The 21,177-nt window shown below is 49.6% G+C and overlaps 1 protein-coding gene across 7 annotated transcripts in view; it reads right to left on the bottom strand.

Moving 5' to 3' along the window:
* Nucleotides 1–21,177, bottom strand: part of MGLL (monoglyceride lipase) — a 134,083-nt gene that overhangs the window by 14,092 nt on the left and 98,814 nt on the right. For 4 of the 7 annotated variants that reach the window (XM_002813165.5, XM_054551292.2, XM_002813164.5 and 1 more), the window contains exons 4-6: nucleotides 19,114–19,250; nucleotides 17,735–17,845; nucleotides 7,257–7,346 (exon numbers count right to left, since the gene is read on the bottom strand). In XM_002813165.5, coding sequence (XP_002813211.1) covers nucleotides 7,257–7,346; nucleotides 17,735–17,845; nucleotides 19,114–19,250 — 338 coding nt within the window. Of the gene's footprint in view, nucleotides 1–7,256; nucleotides 7,347–12,546; nucleotides 12,625–17,734; nucleotides 17,846–19,113; nucleotides 19,251–21,177 lie in introns of all 7 variants that reach the window. The other 3 variants (XM_009238420.4, XM_002813166.6, XM_054551293.2) reach the window with 2 other exon arrangements.

Below are 21,177 nucleotides of genomic sequence, written 5' to 3'. Positions count from 1 at the left end.
CCGCCTTCTCACAGGCTCAGGGATTTGAGGAATAATAAGAGAAACAAGAAAGAATTCCCAGGTCTTGCAGGACCACTTTCATAACTGCTGATCACAGAACAGCAAAATCATGCAGTCTCAAGTCTTAAATGGTGACAACTGTGGAAACTGGAGCATGGACTAGATTGAGGACAACAAGGGGGAATGACTGTTACTTTTCCTAAGTGTGATAATGGCATGGGGTCCTGTGTGAAAGCCTCTGTTTTGAGTCCTTCCTCTTGGGCAACCCAGGCGGAAGTACTCAGGCGCATTCAGGATCATGGTGTCTGCAGTTTACTTTCACGTGGTTCAGCCAACACAAGGTATCCACTTCATGACATTGGATTTGGCAACGACTTCTTGGATATGACACCAAAAGCACAGGCAACAAAAGAAAAACAGATAAACTGGACTACATCAGAAAGAAAAAAACCCTTATGCCTCAGAGTACATTATCAGCAGAGGGAAAAGGCAGCCCACAGAATAGGAGAAAATACTTGTGAATTATATTTGTATATGTGGTTAATATCCAGATAAGGGGTTAATATCCAGAACATATACAGAACTCCTGCAACTTAACAATAAATAACAAACAACCCAATCAGGAAATGAGCAAAGCAAACAATGGGCCAGACAATCCTAAGCAAAAAGAACAAAGCTGGAGGAATCATGCTACCTAACTTCAAACTACATTCCAAGACTACAGTAACCAAAACAGCATGGCACTGGTACAAAAACAGACACATAGCCAATGGAACAGAATGGCGATCTCAGAAATAAGACTGCGTATCTACAACCATCTGATCTTTAACAAACCTGATGAAAACAAGCAATGGGGGAAGGACTCCCTATTTAATAAATGGTGCTGGGAAAACTGGCTAGCCATATGCAGAAAATTTAAACTGGACCCCTTCCTTACGCCATATACAAAAATTAACTCAAGATGGATTAAAGACTTAAATGTAAAACCCAAAACTATAAAATCCCTAGAAGAAAATCTAGGCAATACCATTCAGGACTTAGGCACGGGCAAAGATTTCATGATGAAAATGTCAAAGCCAATTGCAACAAAAACAAAAATGAACAAATGGTATCTAATTAAACTAAAGAGCTTCTGCACAGAAAGGGCTTCTGCACAGCAAAAGAAACCATCATCAGAGTGAACAGACAACCTAAAGAATAGGAGAAAATTTTTGCAATCTATCCACCTGACAAAGGTCTAATATCCAGAATCTACAAGGAATTTAAACAAATTTGCAAGAAAAAAACAACCCCATCAATAATGGGCAAAGGATATGAATAGACAGTTTTCAAAAGAAGACATTTATGTAGCCAAGAAACACACGAAAAAAAGCTCAACATCACTGATCATCAGAGAAATGCAAATCAAAACCACAATGAGATACCATTTCACGCCAGTCAGAATGGCGATTATTAAAAAGTCAAGAAACAACAGTTGCTGGTGAGGCTGTGGAGAAATAGGAACACTTTTACATTGTTGGTGAGAATGTAAATTAGTTCAACCATTGTGGAAGACAACAGAAACACCATTTGACCCAGCAATCCCTTTGGGTATTACTGGGTATATACCCAAAGGAATATAAATCATTCTATTATAAAGATACATGCACACGTATGTTTATTGTAGCACTATTCACAATAGCAAAGACATGGAATCAACCCAAATGCCCATCAATGATAGACTGGATAAAGAAAATGTGGTACATATACATCGTGGAATACTATGCAGCCATAAAAAGGAACAAGATCATGTCGTTTGCAGGGACATGGGTGAAGCTGGAAGCCATTATCCTCAGCAAACTAATGCAGGAACTGAAAACCAAACACATGTTCTCACTTATAAATGGGAGCTGAACAATGAGAACATATGGACACAGGGAGGGGAACAATACACACCGGGGCCTGTCAGGAGGAGAGGCACGGGGGGAGGGAGAGCATCAGGATAAATAGCCAATGCATGTGGGGCTTAATACCTAGGTGATGGGTTGCTGGGTGCAGTAAACCACCATGGCACATGTTTACCTATGTAACAAACCTGCACGTCTTGCATATGTATCCTGGAACTTAAAATTAAATTAAATTAAAAAAAAAAGAAAAAGAAAAACAATAGACAAGAAATAGGAAAAAGAAAAGAAATGGGCAAAGGATCTGAACAAACATTTCTCTAAAGAAGACATGCAAGGTCCCAGCGCAGTGTCTCATGCCTGTAATCCCAGTACTTTGGGAGGCTGAGGCGGGCTGATCACCTGAGGTCAGGAGTTCATGACCAGCCTGACCAACATGGAGAAACCCCGTCTCTACTAAAAATACAAAATTAGCCTGGTGTGGTGGCACACACCTGTAATCCCAGCTACTCAGGAGGCTGAGGCATGAGAATCGCTTGAACATGGGAGGTGGAGGTTGCGGTAAGCCAAGATCGCACCACTGCACTCCAGCCTGGGCAACAAGAGAGAAACTCCATCTCAAAAAAAAAAAAAGAAGAGGAAGAAGAAGACATACAAATGTGCAAAATCACATGAAAAGACATTCAGCATCACTAACCATTAGGGAAATAGAAATCAAAGCCACACTGAGATGCCACTCCATACCCATTAGGATGGCTACTGTCAAAAAACACAACCTAACAAGTGTTGGCGAGGATGTAGGGACACTGGAACCCTTGAACACTGTTGGTGAGAATGTGAAATGGCACACCCACTGTGGAAAATGGCAGCGTGGTTCCTCCAAAATTACCAGCAGAATATGACCCAGCAATCCCACTTCTGGGTACATACATACCCAAAAGAATGGAAGCAGGGTCTGGAGTAGATATCTGCACTGCCATGGGCACAGCAACGTTATTCACAACAGCTGAGAGGTGTCTTTAAGAGAGCTTTGCCCAGGCTGTGTTCCCACGGGAGCCCAACTGAGCCCACATCTTCTTTCTTTCCTCCACTGCCAAGGCCCTACTATGTGCATGCCCCACGTACCCACAAAGGTACTGAGAAAGAAGCTCAGTTGGGCCTGCTGGACACAGAGAACTCCTCAGTGTGTCCTGTATCTTGCTGGCAGCTGTGGCTTCCCTGACAGTCTCTGCAGTCCCTGGTTTTCTGCTGCCATTAAAGCATCAAACTTCCAGGACCTGCCTCTCGTGAGCTCACAGCCGTTTCTCCCAGCCTTGGTGGCTGGCAGGAGTGGGGCTGGGAGCGGGTCCAGAGCTGGAACATCTACAAAGGGTGGTGCAGGGTGCAAAAGCAACGTAGAGCAATTCACACGCTCCCTCGCCACCACCCCACATGGAGCCATATGCCCAAGAGACTTTCTAGTGCCTGTTGTTTTTTTAGGGCATTGGGAAATTTTTAGCTGCAAATACTGGTAATAAGACTGTCTCAAATAGACAAGAATGCTGTGGGGATTGTAAGTGATGAACGATAGAGAGCCACAGAATAAAATCTGCTAGCCAAACCGAGTTTGCTGGAAGGTTCTTAGCTCGTTCTCGGAGGGAACTCCCGTGGGAGGCTGTGTCCTGGGGACAGTGTGGGAGGCTGAAGCCCATCTTTAGCTGTGGTTACGCTTAAGTCAAAGGCCTCAGCACGGCCGAGCTTTCCAAGACCTGGCAGGAGCCTTCCGAGGGCCTCTGGGCAGCATGGGTGCAGGACAGGCAGGCAACAGGGGGACCTGGAGCCAACTCCTCTACATTGGGCACATCTGAAACACCGGGCAGGGGAGGCAAAAAGCGAAGCTGAGTGGCCACTCCTCACGGCTCCTGGGTGCTCAGAACTCAGCATATGGCCTGCCTGAGGGAATATAAATTAGCAGATGCACAGGAAGGGCCTCCCAGGGTACTTATAAAGAACAGAGACTGGGCTCTAGAAGACAAGTGTCCTCAAGAGATAAGCAGCTGAGGTTCCTAGCACAAGGTGTGCTCAGAATCATGGCCTCTTTGCCTCCCACCTCCACCCCTTCCACAGCCTGGGAGAGGAAGCAGTGCATTCCGCCTGAGTATGTGGATGGCTGAGGGCGTGGGCAGATGCTGAGCAACCTCTCCTCCTCACCTCCTCCCACAGCGTCCTTGGCCATAGAACCCTTTAGAATCATGTTCAAGGCTTCTCAGAGTAGGAAGGGATTCATCACATTCTGACAAAGCGTTTTTGGGGTGGAATGATTACCATGTCAGTATTCTGATGTTCTGATCAGGGACCCTAAATATATTGACAAACATAATAAATGTCTGTGTAGCAACTTCTTTGTTCCCTGGGTTTGAGTGCCAAGGGCACTTGGCCCAGAGTAGCTGTGTTCTTGGGCAAGTGACTTGCCCTTTCTGGGCCCACAGTTCTACAACTAAAATACTGGTAATAAGACTGACTTCCTGGGGTCACGGTGAGACCAGAAGGGCTCTAGTGTCTGGCACAGAAGAATGATGCCATCATTGTGCACTGGGTAGTGTTGAGACAATAAAAAGTCATCTTATGCCTTTTTTCCCGAAGGCTTCACACATGCAGGGAGAATGTGGCTCTACAGGGTGGCAGCTGTGGGGCGACGCAAGTGAAGAGAGCCCGCTAGCAGTCCTGGGTGGGTTGTGAGAATGCTTGTCATAGCAAACACCAAACATTCTGCTTTTGACATTCTGGCAACAGAGCCAATCTGCTTCCCTTCAGACAGAATTCCAGATCTTCCCTGGGGCCTGTGCACCCTCGAGTCCCAGGCCCCTGCACTGCACCCTCGATTCCCGGCCAGTGGCCCATTCCCCGTAGTCCCGCTCACTCAGCTTGTTAGGCAAACATTTCTTTTCCGTTTGAGGCTTTTATAGCTGCAGGGTTCCATGGGAAATGTCTTAGCTAAAGATGTGCCTCAAGACACCCTGATGTTAGATGCCTTTCCTAACACATTTTCCCCTCAGCGTTGCTATTTTTAAAGCTCAGCAGAACGTTCAGAGGGAGACGCAGAGCTGCGGCAGGCGAGGGAGGGAAAGGCGAGCTTTTGATTTTTCCAACTGCAGTCCAGCCTTGGGGCTGACCGGCCACCTCCCTTCCTCATGTCTTCTCAGCAGGGACATTTATTAGTGTTTCTAAATAACTGATGACCTGGCCAGCCAGAAATCTGAGGCAGGAGGGCTCGGATGGGGGCTGTGGGTGGGGCAGGAACAGAGGAGGGGAGCCCCACCAGGTGCTTCCATCCTGAGTAAGGCCAAGGAATTTCTCATTATTGCAAAAAGGAGAGAAAAGATCTGAAATTGGATGCTTTTAAATACAGAGGGTTTGGAATCTCTTTTTAGTACCTCTTTGCCCGTGTGTTTTCAGGTGTTCAGATAAACAACTTGGATTTGCACCTGGGTGCTTTGTCTTAAAGGGAGGCCTCTCCCTCCCTGACCCATCTTTCTCAAACCTACTGTTGTCCTGGCACCGCTGCTACAAAGATCACTGGTTTCACCAGATACCACACCTTCAAGCTAGAGCCATTATGAGGGATGCAGGCAGGTGCAGGAGCCCCTGCCCCACACTGAGTTTCCCTGACAAAGGGGTCCCGTACAGAGAGCAATGGCCACAGCCATGGGCTGCGTGGACCAGCAATCAATTGTAAAACAGGAAACAATGCTTAATGATCATAATTACTAGCTAAAGGGAGGCACCAAAGCATGGATTTTCGAATAAAATGGGCTAAAATCCCATCTCTGCCCCTGACTAGTTGTGCAGTCTTTAACAGGTTATTTAACCTCTCCAAGCCTCAGTGTCTTCATCTGTGAAATGGGGTTAATGTCAATCTCATTCATGTCAGGATTAAATCAAACAGTGTATATTTGGCTTTGGTCTTTCTGGGTCCTAAAGTTGTGCTCTTTCACTGTATGAATCTGCTTTTTGGAATTAAAGTTTTTTTCCTTTACTCAGATATTCTTTCAGAAAGACCAGGGGCCACACACTGGTCCCTGATGGGTCCAACCTGGCCCTTTCTAGGTTTGGGAGGCACTGTGGGCTTTAAAAACCAAATTATATTAGAATTTTAAATTAATGTGGATGGGTTGGATGGATCAGATGCTCTCTGGCTCCACACAGGCCTCATGGCTCGCTAGAATCTCTCACCAGTCTGATTTTCAAGCAGCTGGCCCTCAGAGGCCTGGGAGTTTTCAACCCCTGATCTAGAAAGTCTCTTTCCTACACATCACGGGCTGTTCCTCTTGAGTTGCCCACTCTCTAAGTGACTCAGAGGTCCAGGAGGCCACATTTTATAATGAAGCTAGAGTCCAACAGCCCAAGGAAGTCTGGGAACATCCCCAGAATGCCAGAGCACTGCACTCCACTTCCCAGGGCCCTTTAGGGAGCCAGTGATTCACTGATTTCAAACTCCTAAAGCAAGAGGGCAACTGAGGCAGAAGAGTGGCAAACTTATTTGCTTAATCATGAAGATAATTCTGGTGTCTTCTGGATGCTTCCTTCCCACTAGCTGCAAGCCCACTCCCACACCCAGACAGAGCACAGCTGGAGACCACACCTACCCACGTTCCCAGGCTAGCCTCACCACTGGCTGACCCCAGGCAAGTCATCCCACCTGATGGGCTCAGTTTGCTCATCTGCAATATGGGTCTGTCCTTCCTTTGCTACCACTATTCTGAGTTACCCCCAGGGATCCCTTCCTCTACTCTCAGTGGGTGGGGATGATACGACCCCCGTTTCCTGGACAAATAATCCAGGCCTGGACAATCAGTCAGTAAGAATCAGCCCTGAGACTTTTGCTGGAAAGAGGTGCTGTTTTTCCACTGGGGTTGCTCAGGTAAACCTGCTGGTGGTCCTCTTGGCCTTCACTGGGGGAAAGCCTGTCTGGGAACGAAGCCAAACCAGGAGAGATGAAAGCTGGGAAGAGACCGATGGAGAATAAGACTTCCGACGCCCTGGATCCAGCCATGTCTGAAGCCTTCAGTTCCATTCACCACAAAATCCCTGCTTTTGCTTAAATCACTTTGACATGGGTTTCTGTCTCTTGCAACCAAGAGACTTGACTGGCACACACTCAACTTCCACTGTTGGCTCCTTTCATGTTTAGAACACAGCTCAGGCATCATAGCCAACCCACCCTTTTCACCCAAACCTGAAGCCAACCATGTCTAATGCGCCACTGTGTCCTTGTCACTTTGCACAGGGCCTCAGTGAAAGGGCAGCAGAGAATGCCAAGGCTGGAGCCAAAACTCTGATTCCCCATGGGGGCAGCCACCCAAGCTACCCCTGGGGTTTCAGAAAGCCTCTCACCTCTGTCTTATTCCGAGAGAGCACGCTGGAGTCGATGGGCCCGAGGGACAAGTTTGGCAGCACAAGGTTGAGCACTTTTGCAGCAAGGACCTAGCCGGGGAAGGAAAACAAGGGCTGTGAGTACAAGTGGCATCCACGCCCGGCTCTTCCGCAGTGACAGTTTACAGTACATTAAGGAGAGTGACACCCAAACTGAACATCAGCCAGGTTCATCTCCCAAGCCTGCGTCCTTAAGCTGCATGCCCAAGGACTCTCCCTTCTGACTCAGCCTCTCTCTATTCAGCCTGGCTCTGCTCCACCTGGGGGAGCTGGCCAGGCAGCCGCTGCGCCCAAGGCGGGAAGTCACGTCTGAATTTTGCCCACTCTATACCCTCCCCACGATCGCTCATGGGTTGTAATTTTGCATCACTGGCAAGAGCTGCCCGGGATGAGCTCTGGCCATTTCTCTGGGGTACTGAAAATACATGGCAGGTGCAGAATCACGCAGATCAGCTGAGCAGAAGCAGGACAGCACGAAGGGGCCCATAGGAGCCACACAGAGAAACTGTGCATCCATTTCTCTCGGGGTGGGGGGAGGAGTAGAAATAGCACCAGCCCGATGAGGAGGCTATGTGGCAGAGGGAAGGAGAGCTGGGTTTGATTCCTAGCTCTGCTGCCTCGTGAACATGGGCTGGGATTTCCACATCGCTGAACCTCCGTTTCCTCAGCTGCCAGGGGGACCTTGACCCTCCCCCAGAGGACCACAGGGAAGGTGAATAACACCCTGTGTGCAAAAGCCCAGGGAACACGGCAGGAGCTTAACACATGCTCATTGAACTTGAGCCTGATTCAGGCCCAAACCTTCCCACCCCCTCCCCCATCTCTCCTTCTCGATCTCTTGTTTTCCCAGGAAAATAGAGAACCCGGATCTCACACTTCTGCCTTCAGAGAGGGGCTGTTTTCATTTCTGCAATGTGCACAGACATTTGGGGATGAAAGATGCTATTTCAAAAGTGAGCTGTGAAATGCTGAAATTAGAATCAGACGGAAGGTGGCAAGCAATGAATTCTCAGTGCACATCAAGGACACAGGGCACATAGCTCAGTACCCTTGGCAGAGGGCAAGGGCACTCATGGGCACCGAGGAACCACCTTCTGGTGCATTGGGCACAGTTTCCCGATCTTTTTTTTTTTTTTTTTTTTGAGACAGAGTCTTGCTCTGTCACCCAGGCTGGAGTGCAGTGGCGCAATCTCGGCTCACTGCAACCTCTACCTCCTGGGTTCAAGTGATTCTCCTGCCTCAGCCTCCTGAGTAGCTGGGATTACAGGCACGTGCCACCACACCTGCCTAATTTTTGTATTTTTAGTAGAGACGGGGTTTCACCATGTTGGTCAGGCTGGTCTCAAACTCCTGACCTTGTGATCCGCCTGCCTCGGCCTCCCAAAGTGCTGGGATTATAGGCGTGAGCCACGGCGCCCGGCCAGTCTCCCTATCTTTACAAAAACCCTGGGAGGTGAGGCTTCATCCTCAATGAACAGATGAGAAAATGGAGGCTGAGTACCATGAGGTCCATGGGAGGGGCCCCAGGCTGGGGGGCCGCTTTATCTTCTTATGCCACACAGCCTGGATTACTACATCTCTGTCTCTGCCGCTGTCTGTGTCTCTCTCCACGAATGTGACCCAGAGCTCTAACCTTCCCGTGGGTCTTGGCACCAGCGGCCGCTGATGTTCTTTTGGGGGACAAGATTGCTGTGCTTGCCCACCCTCCCTGTAGGCCAGGGCTAAACCTTCCTGTGTCCTAGGGCTGCACAAGTGCGGCGTGACCGCCCACCACGATTGTTTCTCAACCATCCAGTATCAGGCAGACAGCAAAAAACGGGCTTTTCTCCTAAAGCGCTTTGCTCCATGTGCATGAACCTATTCGGAGTTCCATGTGGTCAACTCTCCTTTTCTCAAATGGCAGAAATCAGTAATTCCTTCTTAGTGCAAAGGTGGCAGCCCCCTGCCTCTGAGGATACCGAAGCTTACTGCCCTCCAGCCTTGGCATCCAGGCAAGCAGATCTCATTCTGCAGCCGCCACTGTGCCAGGTGGTCTGCTGAGCCCTGGGCTCTGACTTTGACTGTCTAGTATAGAAGCATGCGACAGCCTGATTTCGAGCACTGTGCAGGGGCATGGTATGTCTGCATGATCGGAAGCCTCGAAGGGTGGCCGTGATGGGTCAGGAATGTTCAAGAGTCCAGCTAGTATCATAGGCCAGCTCCAAGAATGAGCCTGGGAAAGGAAAACTTGGAATTCTGGGAACTCTGCACAAGGATTGGGTATTTTCAAACACGGATCAAATGTCTGTGAACTCCAAGAACTGGGAGCTCATCTGCATTGGGATCTGTGCTTTCAAAGGTTAAAACAATCTAAAAATGAGAAAATGGAGTGGATCAGTGCATAAAGGCAGTGGGCTGTGGCTCCGTGGCCTTCACTAGACTCTGGCTGTGTAAGGATGAGTGTTCCAGGGCCTTAGCTCTCTCCTCCAGCAGTAGTGGTCAAGGGCCACACTGTGAGGGAAGACTTCTGTGTTCCACAGTTATGAAGAACTCACTTTAGATATTCTGCTGTTCTCAGTACCCCGTCACTACTCCCTGATGCTGGCAGTGTGTGTGTCCATGAAACACCACAAACACCTCCTCCCAGTGCTGCCCTGAGAGACTCTGATTGTATTGGCCGAAGTGGAGCCCTGGCATCAGTGCCTTTTTAAAGTTCCCTAGTGATCCTGCGTGCAACCAGAGCAGACATGGGGCTGCCAGCTGTGGCGGGGGGATCCCCGCCACACTCAGGAACCGCAGGAAGGCTCTGTGTGACGGGTTGGTGTGCAAATGCCAGCCTTGCAGGTGCTGCTCCCAGGTCAACCCACCCGCCTGCTGGGGCCCACACAGCCTTCTCAGGGACATGGCTGTTTTATGTAAGCCAGCTTCCTACCTATTCCCTGAACAGATGGCTCAGAGCCAAGAAAAGGCCCAGGGACCCAGCACCTCAGCAGTGCCTGCCACAGAGGTGAAAGCAAGAGACCACCCAGCATCCACACCATTTCGTCCAAGCCCACCACCAGATTTCTCATTGCACCACCATTTGTGTTTTGGGGACCCATCACCTGATTCTGCGGGGACCTGGGCCTGGAGGTGCCGGTCCATCTTCAGGATCAGTCATTTGTGAAGACAGACTTACCTTCATCCTTGAACATACGTTTCTGCTGCTGGCACCACTTAACCCAAAACTTTTATACCAAAAAGTGACAAGGCCTCTACTTCCAGGCTCTGGAGAAGATGCTGACAGCTTAGGCTGTTGGCGCCTCAAGGATCAGCGCAGCTTGAGCCATCCTTGAAGTGGTTTCACAGAGGATGGGGAAGGGGGAACAGAGAGCCAGAGAGAGAGCCTGCCTCCAGGAGAGAATTACAGCAAGCCCTATTCTGTCGTCTGGCCCAGCAAACCTGATTTTCTTCCTCCATGAACGGGGGAACTTTTCGCAGTTAAAGGAAGCTTTTAAGAAAAGAGCTTTGTAGGAAAAAAAAAAAAGAGGAGAGCCACTTCCTGAGAAGTATTTGCTTTAGAAAATGAACAATGCAAGGGGCTGGTCCCTGGAGGGAAGGAAGTGATTCCTGGCAGCTGAATGCCTCACCATCCCCTTCCAGGTACAAAAAGCCAAGGACTGGGAGGCCTCCCCCTCCTATGGCTGTGAATGATGTATTGCTGAAAGCGCAAACAGGAGATGTGGGGAGAGCACATCCTGCTCAGGAGTGGAGGCAGAAGGTGACTTCCGCTGTATGCATCCAGCTGAGTGCTGGCTGCCCAAGGACGGATGGGACAAGCAGCCACCCTCGCTCCCCTAAAGGAGCTGCTGCCAGCAGGTTCAGGATGAGGGAATGTGCCTAAAAGGACAAGCTTGTAACAGTAAAACTCCCGTGGCTGATGGTGTAGATGAGGCACTGGTGTCCCAGCGACAATAACTGGTGGTTCCATCACGAATGTAGATGGAGGAACACGCCCTCCAGGAAGGCCTGGTGCAGATTCCGCAGACTTTTCCCAGTGAACGCACACACAGGCGTGTCCTGGCACTAAATCCTGAGGAATGCCACCCCAAGAACAGAAAGGTCTCAGTGCATAGATGGTTGCTGAAGCCCTGGGTGCAAGTTACACCAGAGAGAGTGTACAAAGAGGCAAGAGGGGACCCGGTGGATACACCATTCACAGGAAAGGTGCAGAAAGAGAAACCCATGACGGAGACTTCTAGAGTCCTGGGATTCCCTTAAAACGATCTGTAACTCCCTGTCTTCTCAGGAAGACGGAACCATCTGTATTGTTCTGTTCCTTCAATCCAGTTGGCGTATGGTACCGGGCACAGCACACCCATCCCAACATCCCAGGGCCTCCCTGCTCAGTGTGGTCCTCACACCAGCAGCACCAGGGGCTCCAGGGCCACCTGGCTTCTGGGTCAGGATCTGTAGCTTCACAGGGCTCCTGAGCATTCATGTGCATGGTGAAGTCTCAGGGGCTGGCAGTGTGTGTGTCCATGAAACACCAGAAACACCTCCTCCCAGTGCTGCCCTGAGAGATTCTGATTGTATTGGCCAAAGTGGGCCCCTGGCATCAGTGCCTTTTTAAAATTCCCTAGTGATCCTGTGTGCAGCCAGAGCAGAAGTGCTTCTGACAGGCACTGGCTAGGATGGGGGTGCACACGTCCCTGCAGGGCAAGCTGCCCTTTCAAAGGAGCCACCATAAGAGATGTTTGCATAGCCCTGATCTTCAGCTCTTTTTCTAAACCTGCATAGTAAGTTCCAAGCCACATTTCTAACAAGACTCAATTGTGTAGGGGCAAATCTTTTAATGATAATTTCATGGCTTAAAACAAATTAGGTGTTTAGCCTCTTCCCCACAAAAGCCCCAAGAAAGAGGAGAGCTGCCATGCAGGGGCAGGATGCTTTGAACAACTTCAAAAGAGATCCCCTTTCCCTGCTGCTCTTTTAAGATTTGTTGATTTCATGAGCCTAATCTCTCCTGAAGGAGGAAAGGGTAGGATGGGAGGAGAAAGAGCTAAGCAGAGGAAGTGGGTTGATTGTGCATGAAGGAAGGCAGAACGGTTGAGCAGGGGCCATTGAGGCGGCATGACGAGGAAGCAGTGGGGAAGGAAAGAGTCATGGCAGGTCCCACACCCAGATGGATCACATTGTCAAGGTCGACCAGATGACTGCTGCTCCCGCTCTCCCACAACCTCCACCCTGAGCTGTGAGCACACCAGGGAAGCCTCAGAGGGGAGCTGCTCACCCAAAAAGGACGTGGAATCCAAAACTTTAACATTCTTGATGCCTTTTCCATCAAGTGTTTCAAAATCCTCGAATAATCCTACAGGAGCATTGAGAGAGCCTTGGATCCAGCTCAGGAGAGAGGAGCCCCTGCATGTCTCCCCCATTGAGGTGAGACCCCCCACACCTGCCCCATGACCCTGGCGAAGCCAGGTTTGTGTAACCACAGAACTCCCAATTATGTCAGCTCAACCCAGACCCCAGGGGTCATTGCTTGAGGATAATTTGGGGCCAAAACCCATGACAAATGGCTACACAGTCACTAGACCCCAACCCCGGAAGAGACAGGTGATGAAATGGAGAAACCAGACTTGGAGAGGCGAGGCAGGCACATTCGGATTTGAACTTTGATTCTGAATCCTCGAGAAAGTCTATGATATCAGTTTCTTCACCTATAAGACAGGGATAATTAAACTAACTCCGAAGGGATGCTGGGAGAGCCACATGAGACCCAACCGCTCTGAGGCAGGCCCTAACTCTCTTCCTGGCTTCTGGCCCTAAGGAGAGGCCCAATAAATAGGTGTTGGTTGACTGAACGAATGAGCAAATGTCATTCAAAGTAGAGACTTCAGGAAAAGCACGTGACGTGCAGCTTTGCAACAAATGACGCAGTCACCCACAAACAGGGCAACTCTCCCACAGCTGAAGTCAACATCTTGATAAGCAAGAGGCTTGAGGGGCGTTCCCGATGCACTATCACGCCTGTCACTTTAAATGCTAGAGACAGGCACAAATGCCTTTATTGATCCAGAAGGTTTTAATGGCTCCCTGTGATCATTTCTAAGTGAATTTCACTTCTGCCAGTGAAAGCCTTGCCATGAGGAAGGCAATTACAGATGCTGTTTCCTAAGTGGCTCCCGCAGGCGCTGACCTGTGCGCAGGAGGCTAGGACTCCCTGCCTTCCGTGGGGCAGCACTATGACAAGGGTCATGGGACAGCCATGTGGGGGACATAGCAGGTACCCTCAGGGTTGCCCCAGATTTTCTTGAGAGTGAGAGGACACCTTAAGGCAGCCATAAAATAGAAAGTGCTGTGCCCCTTTCCCAGTGACCTTTGCTGGGAAGGCCAGGACGCTTGTTTCCTGATAGATCAGGGGCTCAGCAAAGATGTGCGGCAGGAGGCTTGCTAGGAAGACAGCTGGTTCCTGGAATCACAGGTGTCTAGAAAGCCCAACGCCCAGCTATTAGAGAGCAGGTGCCCACAGGACAGAGGTGAACTAACCCCCATGGCGGCTCATTGCTGCTGCCCAAAGGGCCAGTGCATGGCTAAGTTCCGGGATCCTGGGTCCAAATTCACCTGAAGCTTGAAAGAGTAGCCATGTTCCACTTGTTTCCCCTCCCTCCCTGCAACCTCCCACTGCCCCAAGGGACTTCTGGATTCTATGGCTAAAAACAGATGAGTGACATTCAGATGGGAGTGGGCTCCACTAAGGGAAGCTGATCTCAGGTGTGTTTTGGGGTGAAAGGGGGTATCCTGGCATGCTAGCTGGTCTGAGCTGGTGCTCAAGCTGACCTCAAGCAAGACATTTGGCCTCGTTTCCTTGTCTGTAAATTGGGAATAATTTCCCCTCCTTCCAGGGCGGTGCTGGAGAGGAACGGAGACAATGCATGTCAGGCACCAAGTACTGGGCTCCCAGGGGCAACCCCCTTCTCCCTACTGGGCAAGGTGCCCTTCTTGGCAGAGAGTGGGAGTGTCTTGAAGCACTGGCTGACTCCTACATCCCTGCCCCAGGAACCCAAGGGACAACCTTGGCAACAAGGAGAGGTCACTTAGAATGATTACTCTCCCAGTAGGCTAAGACCCCCATCCCTCAAGCTTAGCCCAGGGGGATTTTTCTCTTCTAAGAGGTTCCCACAGAAAGGAGGGGCCCTGCAGCCTGCAGTTGCTCCTGAGTGCTGTCCCAGACAACTAAGGGTGGGAAATCCCGAAGGGCACCTGGAGCTTGACACTCTTCCAGCTGGGGGACCACAGTTCCACCTCTGTACCCAGGCACGAGCCGCAAGCCATGGTGAAAAACCCCACGGAGCGACCTCACAAATAGCCAGATTTGTTCAGATGCATGGAGTTTTTGTTTCTGAATTTCTGCTGCTGCCACTTTGCGAAACCACTTTCTCAGCAGAGACAATGTTTGGGGCCCCCCATCCGTCCTCATTGTCTCATCGCCAGGCTAAAGATATCCCAGCTTGTTGAAAACCGGCATCCACATAAGAACCAGATGGTGGCGAGATTTAGGAGGGTGGGGGCGATCTGGCGTTCTCACATTGCAGGGGGTGGGGGCTGGCCGTCTTCCACAGGCCAGACTGTACTCACAGACTGGGCATCTCACGCTGCCCCTTACTAACTGGGGGAGTTGCTCTAGAAGGTGCCTGGTGCTGGGAAACTGTTGAATGGCTTCATGGATTGAGCACGTCTGAGGGGTCAGGAGGCTGGGACTTGACTATGTTCTGCTACCACTCACAGCCACACTCAGGGAAGCCCCTCAGCCCCACCACCAAACAGATTTCCCAAACAGAACTCTGGAGGGAGGAGGTGGGCTCTAGGAATTGTTCCATCATTGAGGCTCATAAGAGCAATCAACTGGAAATGACCCCAGGGCACCCTCCCTAAACCAGGACCTATCCCTGCAGTGGGACCCTTGGTAGGTCCTGATGGGGAAGGAGCACCAAAAGGTTGCTAAGCAAAACTACAAAATAAAACCCAAAACCCACAAAAACAAACACACCAACCAAAAGAACAAAAGCAAACACAGAGTACCCCTGACATGCATGGAGCAAGCTCCCATTTGTGTGAAAAAGAAGAACAAATGGAGTGAGTGTTGACGGGAGATGCAGAGACTCGCTGGTACCATGGGTTGCTGCCCATGCCAACCAGGAGAGAGACTCTCCCTGCATCCTCTTTCATATCTTTTTTGAACCATAGAAATGTCTTATTCTTAAAACTTTTAAATTACATTAAAAAATAGATCCTGTGAGACTTTCAGGAAGGTTGTCAGACCAGACTAGAAAATGTGCCAAGAGTGATGAAGCCTTCCAGGGGCAGGGTGGACGAATGCATCATGGACTTTGTCAGCCAAAATTGCCAGAGATGCAGGAGCAGCAACAGATCTCAGGGAGGGGAGGCTGGGCCCTAAAGTCTGGGGCAAAGGGAAACCTCATTTGTCTTGGTTAATAAGAGGAGACCTGTGTTCCTCCAGGGGCAGCTGGCTCCGAATGTCACAAGGTGATCTATTAGCACAAGGCTTTGAAAGGTCACAGTGGTGGCCTTGCCCAGAAGTGCCCCCTCCCCTGGTCAGTATGGAGCCCAGGGGCTCTGGGAGGAAACCCTTGTTGGTCCCACCTCCAGGCCCAGCTGCCAGGGTCCCCCTGGTGCACTTTATCTGAAAAGTCCTGTGGTCCCTGGCTTTTCTGTAAGGGAAAGCATCCATTGCAGAACATCCATTTTCTTCCCTGGGGAACTATCCCAGATGGGGAGTGGACAGCCGTGGATTCAAACCCACCACAAGGGCTGCACAATCCTGGCCAGCCATTCATCCTTCCTAAGCCCAGGTTTTCCCATCTGGAAAGTGCTGCTACAACCTGCTCCTGGGCTGGAGGGGAGTTAAATGAGACAATGCCTGGGAGAGCACAGTGCATGCCTGTCATTGGCTGAATTTTGCAGACCTGCATATAGCAAATCCCATGGAACGCAGCGGGAATGCCCCTGCCGCTGAGTCTGGGCCTGCTTATTCTACTTAGATAATTAGAACCATAGTTACGGGAGATGTTGAGTAGGTCATGCCTCCCCCCGCACGTTTCAATGATGAAGAGGTAGTGCACATCTGGGCGTTGTGATGCTAAGGGACCTCGATCACTCTGTGACAGACCCCTGGTACTATCCCACACGGCACTGAAATTCATTCATGATAGTCGATTTTAGTAAGTCTGTGATTTCCTTAAACTGGAGTAAAATTCAAAGGAGATATCACCCATCTCTCTCGCAAACTAAGTAAATCATCGTTCTCTGGCTAAACTATCAGATAGTCCCTGATTTCTCTTTTGCCAAGCCGAGCCCCATTTCAGATGGCCGAGATTTTCTGTTTTTAATTGAAAGCCTGTCTCTAGAGCCAGGAGCAAGTCTGTGGTCATGGGCTGAAGGAAACTCTTTGAGGATGTTGTTATAAGGTTTCATTCCCTGTGCTGTGTTGAGGAGAGTGCGGTGGGGGAATAAGAGCTAATGTCACTATTTAAATGATCCCACAGTCCATAGGGTAAGCCTGTGAGTGACGGCTGCCCAGTGCACCTGGCCCCATGACCTACTGCCTCATCTCTTTCTCCTTTGAGAGTCTCCGGAACTGGCTCAGGAGGCAGCAGCCCCTGCCCAGCGCTGGGGTGAGACTAAGGATTCCTTGAGGATATATGGGGTTGGGATTCTCCACCCTCACTGCAGCTATGTATCTACCTTAAGCCTGATGCCCCCAAGGCCGGGTCTAAACCAATACCTTGTCAACAAGCCAGAGTCACAAGCAAGCAGCCCTACCGAGACCACTGGTTTCATCTCCTTTCTTGGGGAGAGACAGTGCCTGCTCCACCTCTAGGTATCATTTGTTGGTTTATTTGCCTTGGCAAAAGCAGCCCAGAGTCCCAGTACCTACAGGGTATATCATTCCTATGGGTCATTCCAACCAGAAAAACAAAATCACGGATCCCTAACAGTCAAAGGTCGAAAGTGCCCGGGGTGGAGGAGCACGGCAGTGGATGCGACTCCATACTGCATGCAGTTAGGAGTTCCTGCAGTTCCACTCACTGTTCACTTTCTGCTGAAGTTGGCAAATAATCAGTGAAAAACAGCCCAGGACTTGAGTGTGACTTGTTAACAAATGTGACTTTGCTGGACAAATAACAAGTCTAACCTCTTCTCCTTTTAAAATTCATCAATAAAACATGCACAAACAGGAAGGCATTGTCTTTTTGTCTTGGGGGAAAATGGCACCTGCCTTTAGAAATTACAGAACCCTGGTGGCAACAGTGTTGGATATTTGTCCAAACCCTCACGCAATAGTGTCTGAGGTCCAAGGATGGCCTTTGGTCCTTTTACACAGACTCAGGCTACAGATGGAAGCCCCATGACCCGGGGAACCTGCAGGAATTGTACAGACTGGAAGGTCCTTTTACCTTGAAAGTTGTTGCAGATTCAGGATTGGCAAGAACCAGAGGCGAAATGAGTACCATGCCGGCGAAGTGGCCCGGCCTCTCTGCGGCCGTGAGGATGGCGACGGCGCCTCCCTGTAATGCAGAACGGGCAGAGCTGCTGTGTTCGGCTTGCACCAGTGCACACATTTCTAATAAACACGACAAATGCAGTCCTCTTAAGCTGCAGTCCTGGCCAAGAGCCCTGAGGAGGACTACCTTGGAAGAGGCACCATCAAATGTTGGCTAAACTAGATCTGCAATTATTTTATTACACATGTTTTTTTCTCTGGGTTTTCCAAGAGCAAACATTTCAGAGAGATATAAATAAGGTTCCTGCTTGTGGGCCGCAAGTTAAACAATAACACATTCCCACTTCATTTCAAGCCCAAAGCTGGCAAAATCCCAATTCATCCATCCCAACAGGCTTAATAGAAGGTTTTTTTTTTTTTTTTTTTTTTTTTTTGGTGGGGGTAATCTGATCATAATAATAGATTGCTATACTATACTTTTTCCTGGTTTAGTAAAGGTCCTAGAAATTTAAATTCCAAGAAAAATGGGAGTGAACATGGATGGTGCTGAAGGAGAGAGGCCTCACCTGTTTGCTGAAGCACAAACGTGCTTAAAAGCAACGGTTGCAACCGCAAATGCTTACAGGGGCCAGGCAGGTAAGAGAAATGTAAGGACAGAGCCAGGCAGTGACCAAGCGGCAGGAGGCAAGTCCTGCGCTGGTCAGATGTCCCCAGGCATTCAAATTCAAGCAGTTCAGTACATCTTGGTCAGCCAACCAGCCTGCTTTTTCTGTAGGTAGATTTGGGCTGGGGGCTGCCAGTTTAAGGACCCCAATTTAAGATAACATTTGCTCCATTACATTTTAAGATTGTATTTGCTCGATTTACATATTTAAAAGGTGGAAGGAGTTGGAATAAGCTTTAAGGAATTGTTTCCACGGGGACCCTTTGTCTCTAGTTATCATTTGTCATCTGAGTTCAATTCTGAAACAAGCACACAGGGTTTGGGGACATTTTGTGTGCTTCTTATTGAGGAAGGAGCTATTCCCCCTCCAAGAAGTGGCTCTTAGTAGCCTCACTATGAAATGGCACCAAGTGGGCCAAAGAGCGTTGAGAAAAAGATCAGTTTTCCAAGAGCCCCCATATTCAAGCTGCTTGCTAAGGACCGGCTGGCAGCCTCCCTTGTTTCCTAAGCACGGAATTGCCCAGGAACTCCAAGTGCAGTGCACAAAGGGAGACATCATGCCAGCCAGGCAGAGAGCAGTGGGGGGCAGGAAGTCAGGGCCACCCCTTTCCCCCTGCAAGGCTGGAAGCCAGGGTGGATTTAACCTGGGTCTTCTGTGGTCTGCTTACCATGGAGTGGCCCAGAAGGAAGACAGGAAGCCCAGGGTAGTCTTTCTGCATGGAATCCACATGCTGCAACACATCTCTGACGAAAATGTGGAAGTCAGACACTACCATCCTCTCCCCTTCACTCTGTCCGTGGCCAACTGGAAAGGAACAGGAGAAAAGAGACAGCTGCAGTTACCAGGTCAACTCCTACACAAGCCCAGAGTTCTCCTCACTGCAATCAGTCTCTCTCCTGAGCGCCTGAACGTGTCACCTCATTTAACCCTTTCCAGCCACTCTTGAACATTGGAATTCTTCTCCCCACTTTTTATGGATTAGGAAACTGAGGCACAGAGTGGTTGAGGAAGGTGCCCAAGATCACACCACTAGGAAGCGACGAGCCAGGGTGTACCTACCACAAAGCCTCCCTTGGGGGTGGTTTCCAAGGCAGGGAAAAAGGATAGGTGCACAGAGAGCCTCAGCGTGCCCAGTTTTCTGCAAAGCGGCCGGGAGTAAGACGAAGAAGGCTCAGAATTTTCCTGCATTTTCCCTGTTCCTTGCCCCTGGCAGCTGTGCCTGAATATTGGCCTTTCACCAGGTAGAGTGGTACACTCAGCCCCTCATCTTACAGTTTTAGGTGAAGATAATATGACAAACATAAAATAATAAGCAGTCATCAGGTGTGCTTGCCAGAAAGCGTCTCGACGAAGCTGCAGTGAAACTAGGTCACACTCTCTCCCTCTTGAGTTTAATCTGTCACATATCTGTGCTGTTCACCCCCTTGTTCTTTCCTCAGGGCCCTCCACTTTCTCCCTCTTTGAAGGACATCAGTCGCTATAGAAACAACTCACTGGCTGTGGCTTCACATTCAGGCTGAAAGCAGCTGTGATGGTTTGAAAATGGCAAAAAAGAAAGCGCTTCTGGAGAACTGGGACCACACAGCCAGAGGGGCTGCCCAGACCTTCCCTGCTGAGAGCCTGAAGCACTCATTAAGCCTCTGCCACCTCTGGGGAGGCTGCTGCAGTAATAACGGTCACCACCTGGAACTGACAGGCTGCCCAGACCTCCAGCTTGGAGACCCTCCTGCTGTCAGGCCCCAAGCTCCCGTGTTTCCCACTGGCCCTTCCCCCGCACCCACCTTCCCAGTCACCACCCCACGGTCTGTCTGACCATCCCACTGGGCCCAGGAGTCCCACTACCCTCTCAGCAACACTCCCCCTTGCCTTGCCCTTCTGAGCTTTTTTCTCTTTTAAAATTTATTTTTACTCTTTACTGTGCTATCATATCTATAACATAAATTGTGTTGTTTGAACCGTTTTTAAATGTAAGGTTCAGTGGCATCGACGACATTATTGTGCAACTCTGTACTTTTATACCTTCCCACGCTGAGACTACATACCAATTGATATGGGTTGACTTATGTCCCCCAAATCCATATGTTGAAGCTCTAAACCCTAGGATCTTGGAATGGGACCTTATTTGAAGATAGGGTCTTAAAAAACATGATTAAGTTAAATGAGGTCCTTAGGGTGGGCCCTAATCCAAATGACTGGTGTCCTGTAAGGAGAGGGGATTAGAACCCAGACATAGAGGGAAGATTATGTGAGGATGCAGGGAGACGGTGGCCGTCTACAAGGCAAGGAGAGCCTGCAGGAGAAACCAACCCTGCTGATGCCCTGATCTTGGACTTCCAGCCTCTGGAACTGTGAGACAATAAATGTCTGTTGTCGAGGCCCCAGTCTGCAGTCCTTTATTATGGAAGCCCTGGCAAACTCATACCAGCTATTAAACCCCAACTCCCATTTCCTTCTTACTCTCTCTTCCCCCACACCCCTGGCACCCTCTACTCCACTTTCTGCTTCTATAAATTTGACTACTCTAGGGACTTCCTTTGAGTGGAATCAGGCCATATTTGTCTTTTTGTGTCTGGCTTATTTAATATAGCACAGTATCTTCAAGGTGCATCCATGTAGTCGTGTGTGTCAGAATTTCCTTCCTTTTTTAAGGCTGCATCATATTCCATTCTGTGGATGGACCACGTTGTGTTTATCCATTTGTCTGTCGATGGACATTTGGGCTGTTCCCACC

The sequence above is a fragment of the Pongo abelii genome, chromosome 2 (assembly GCF_028885655.2).
Source record: "Pongo abelii isolate AG06213 chromosome 2, NHGRI_mPonAbe1-v2.0_pri, whole genome shotgun sequence".
NCBI lineage: Eukaryota > Metazoa > Chordata > Mammalia > Primates > Hominidae > Pongo > Pongo abelii.
Note: the sequence above shows the minus strand (reverse complement) of the source record. Positions and strands in the feature narration are given on the sequence as shown.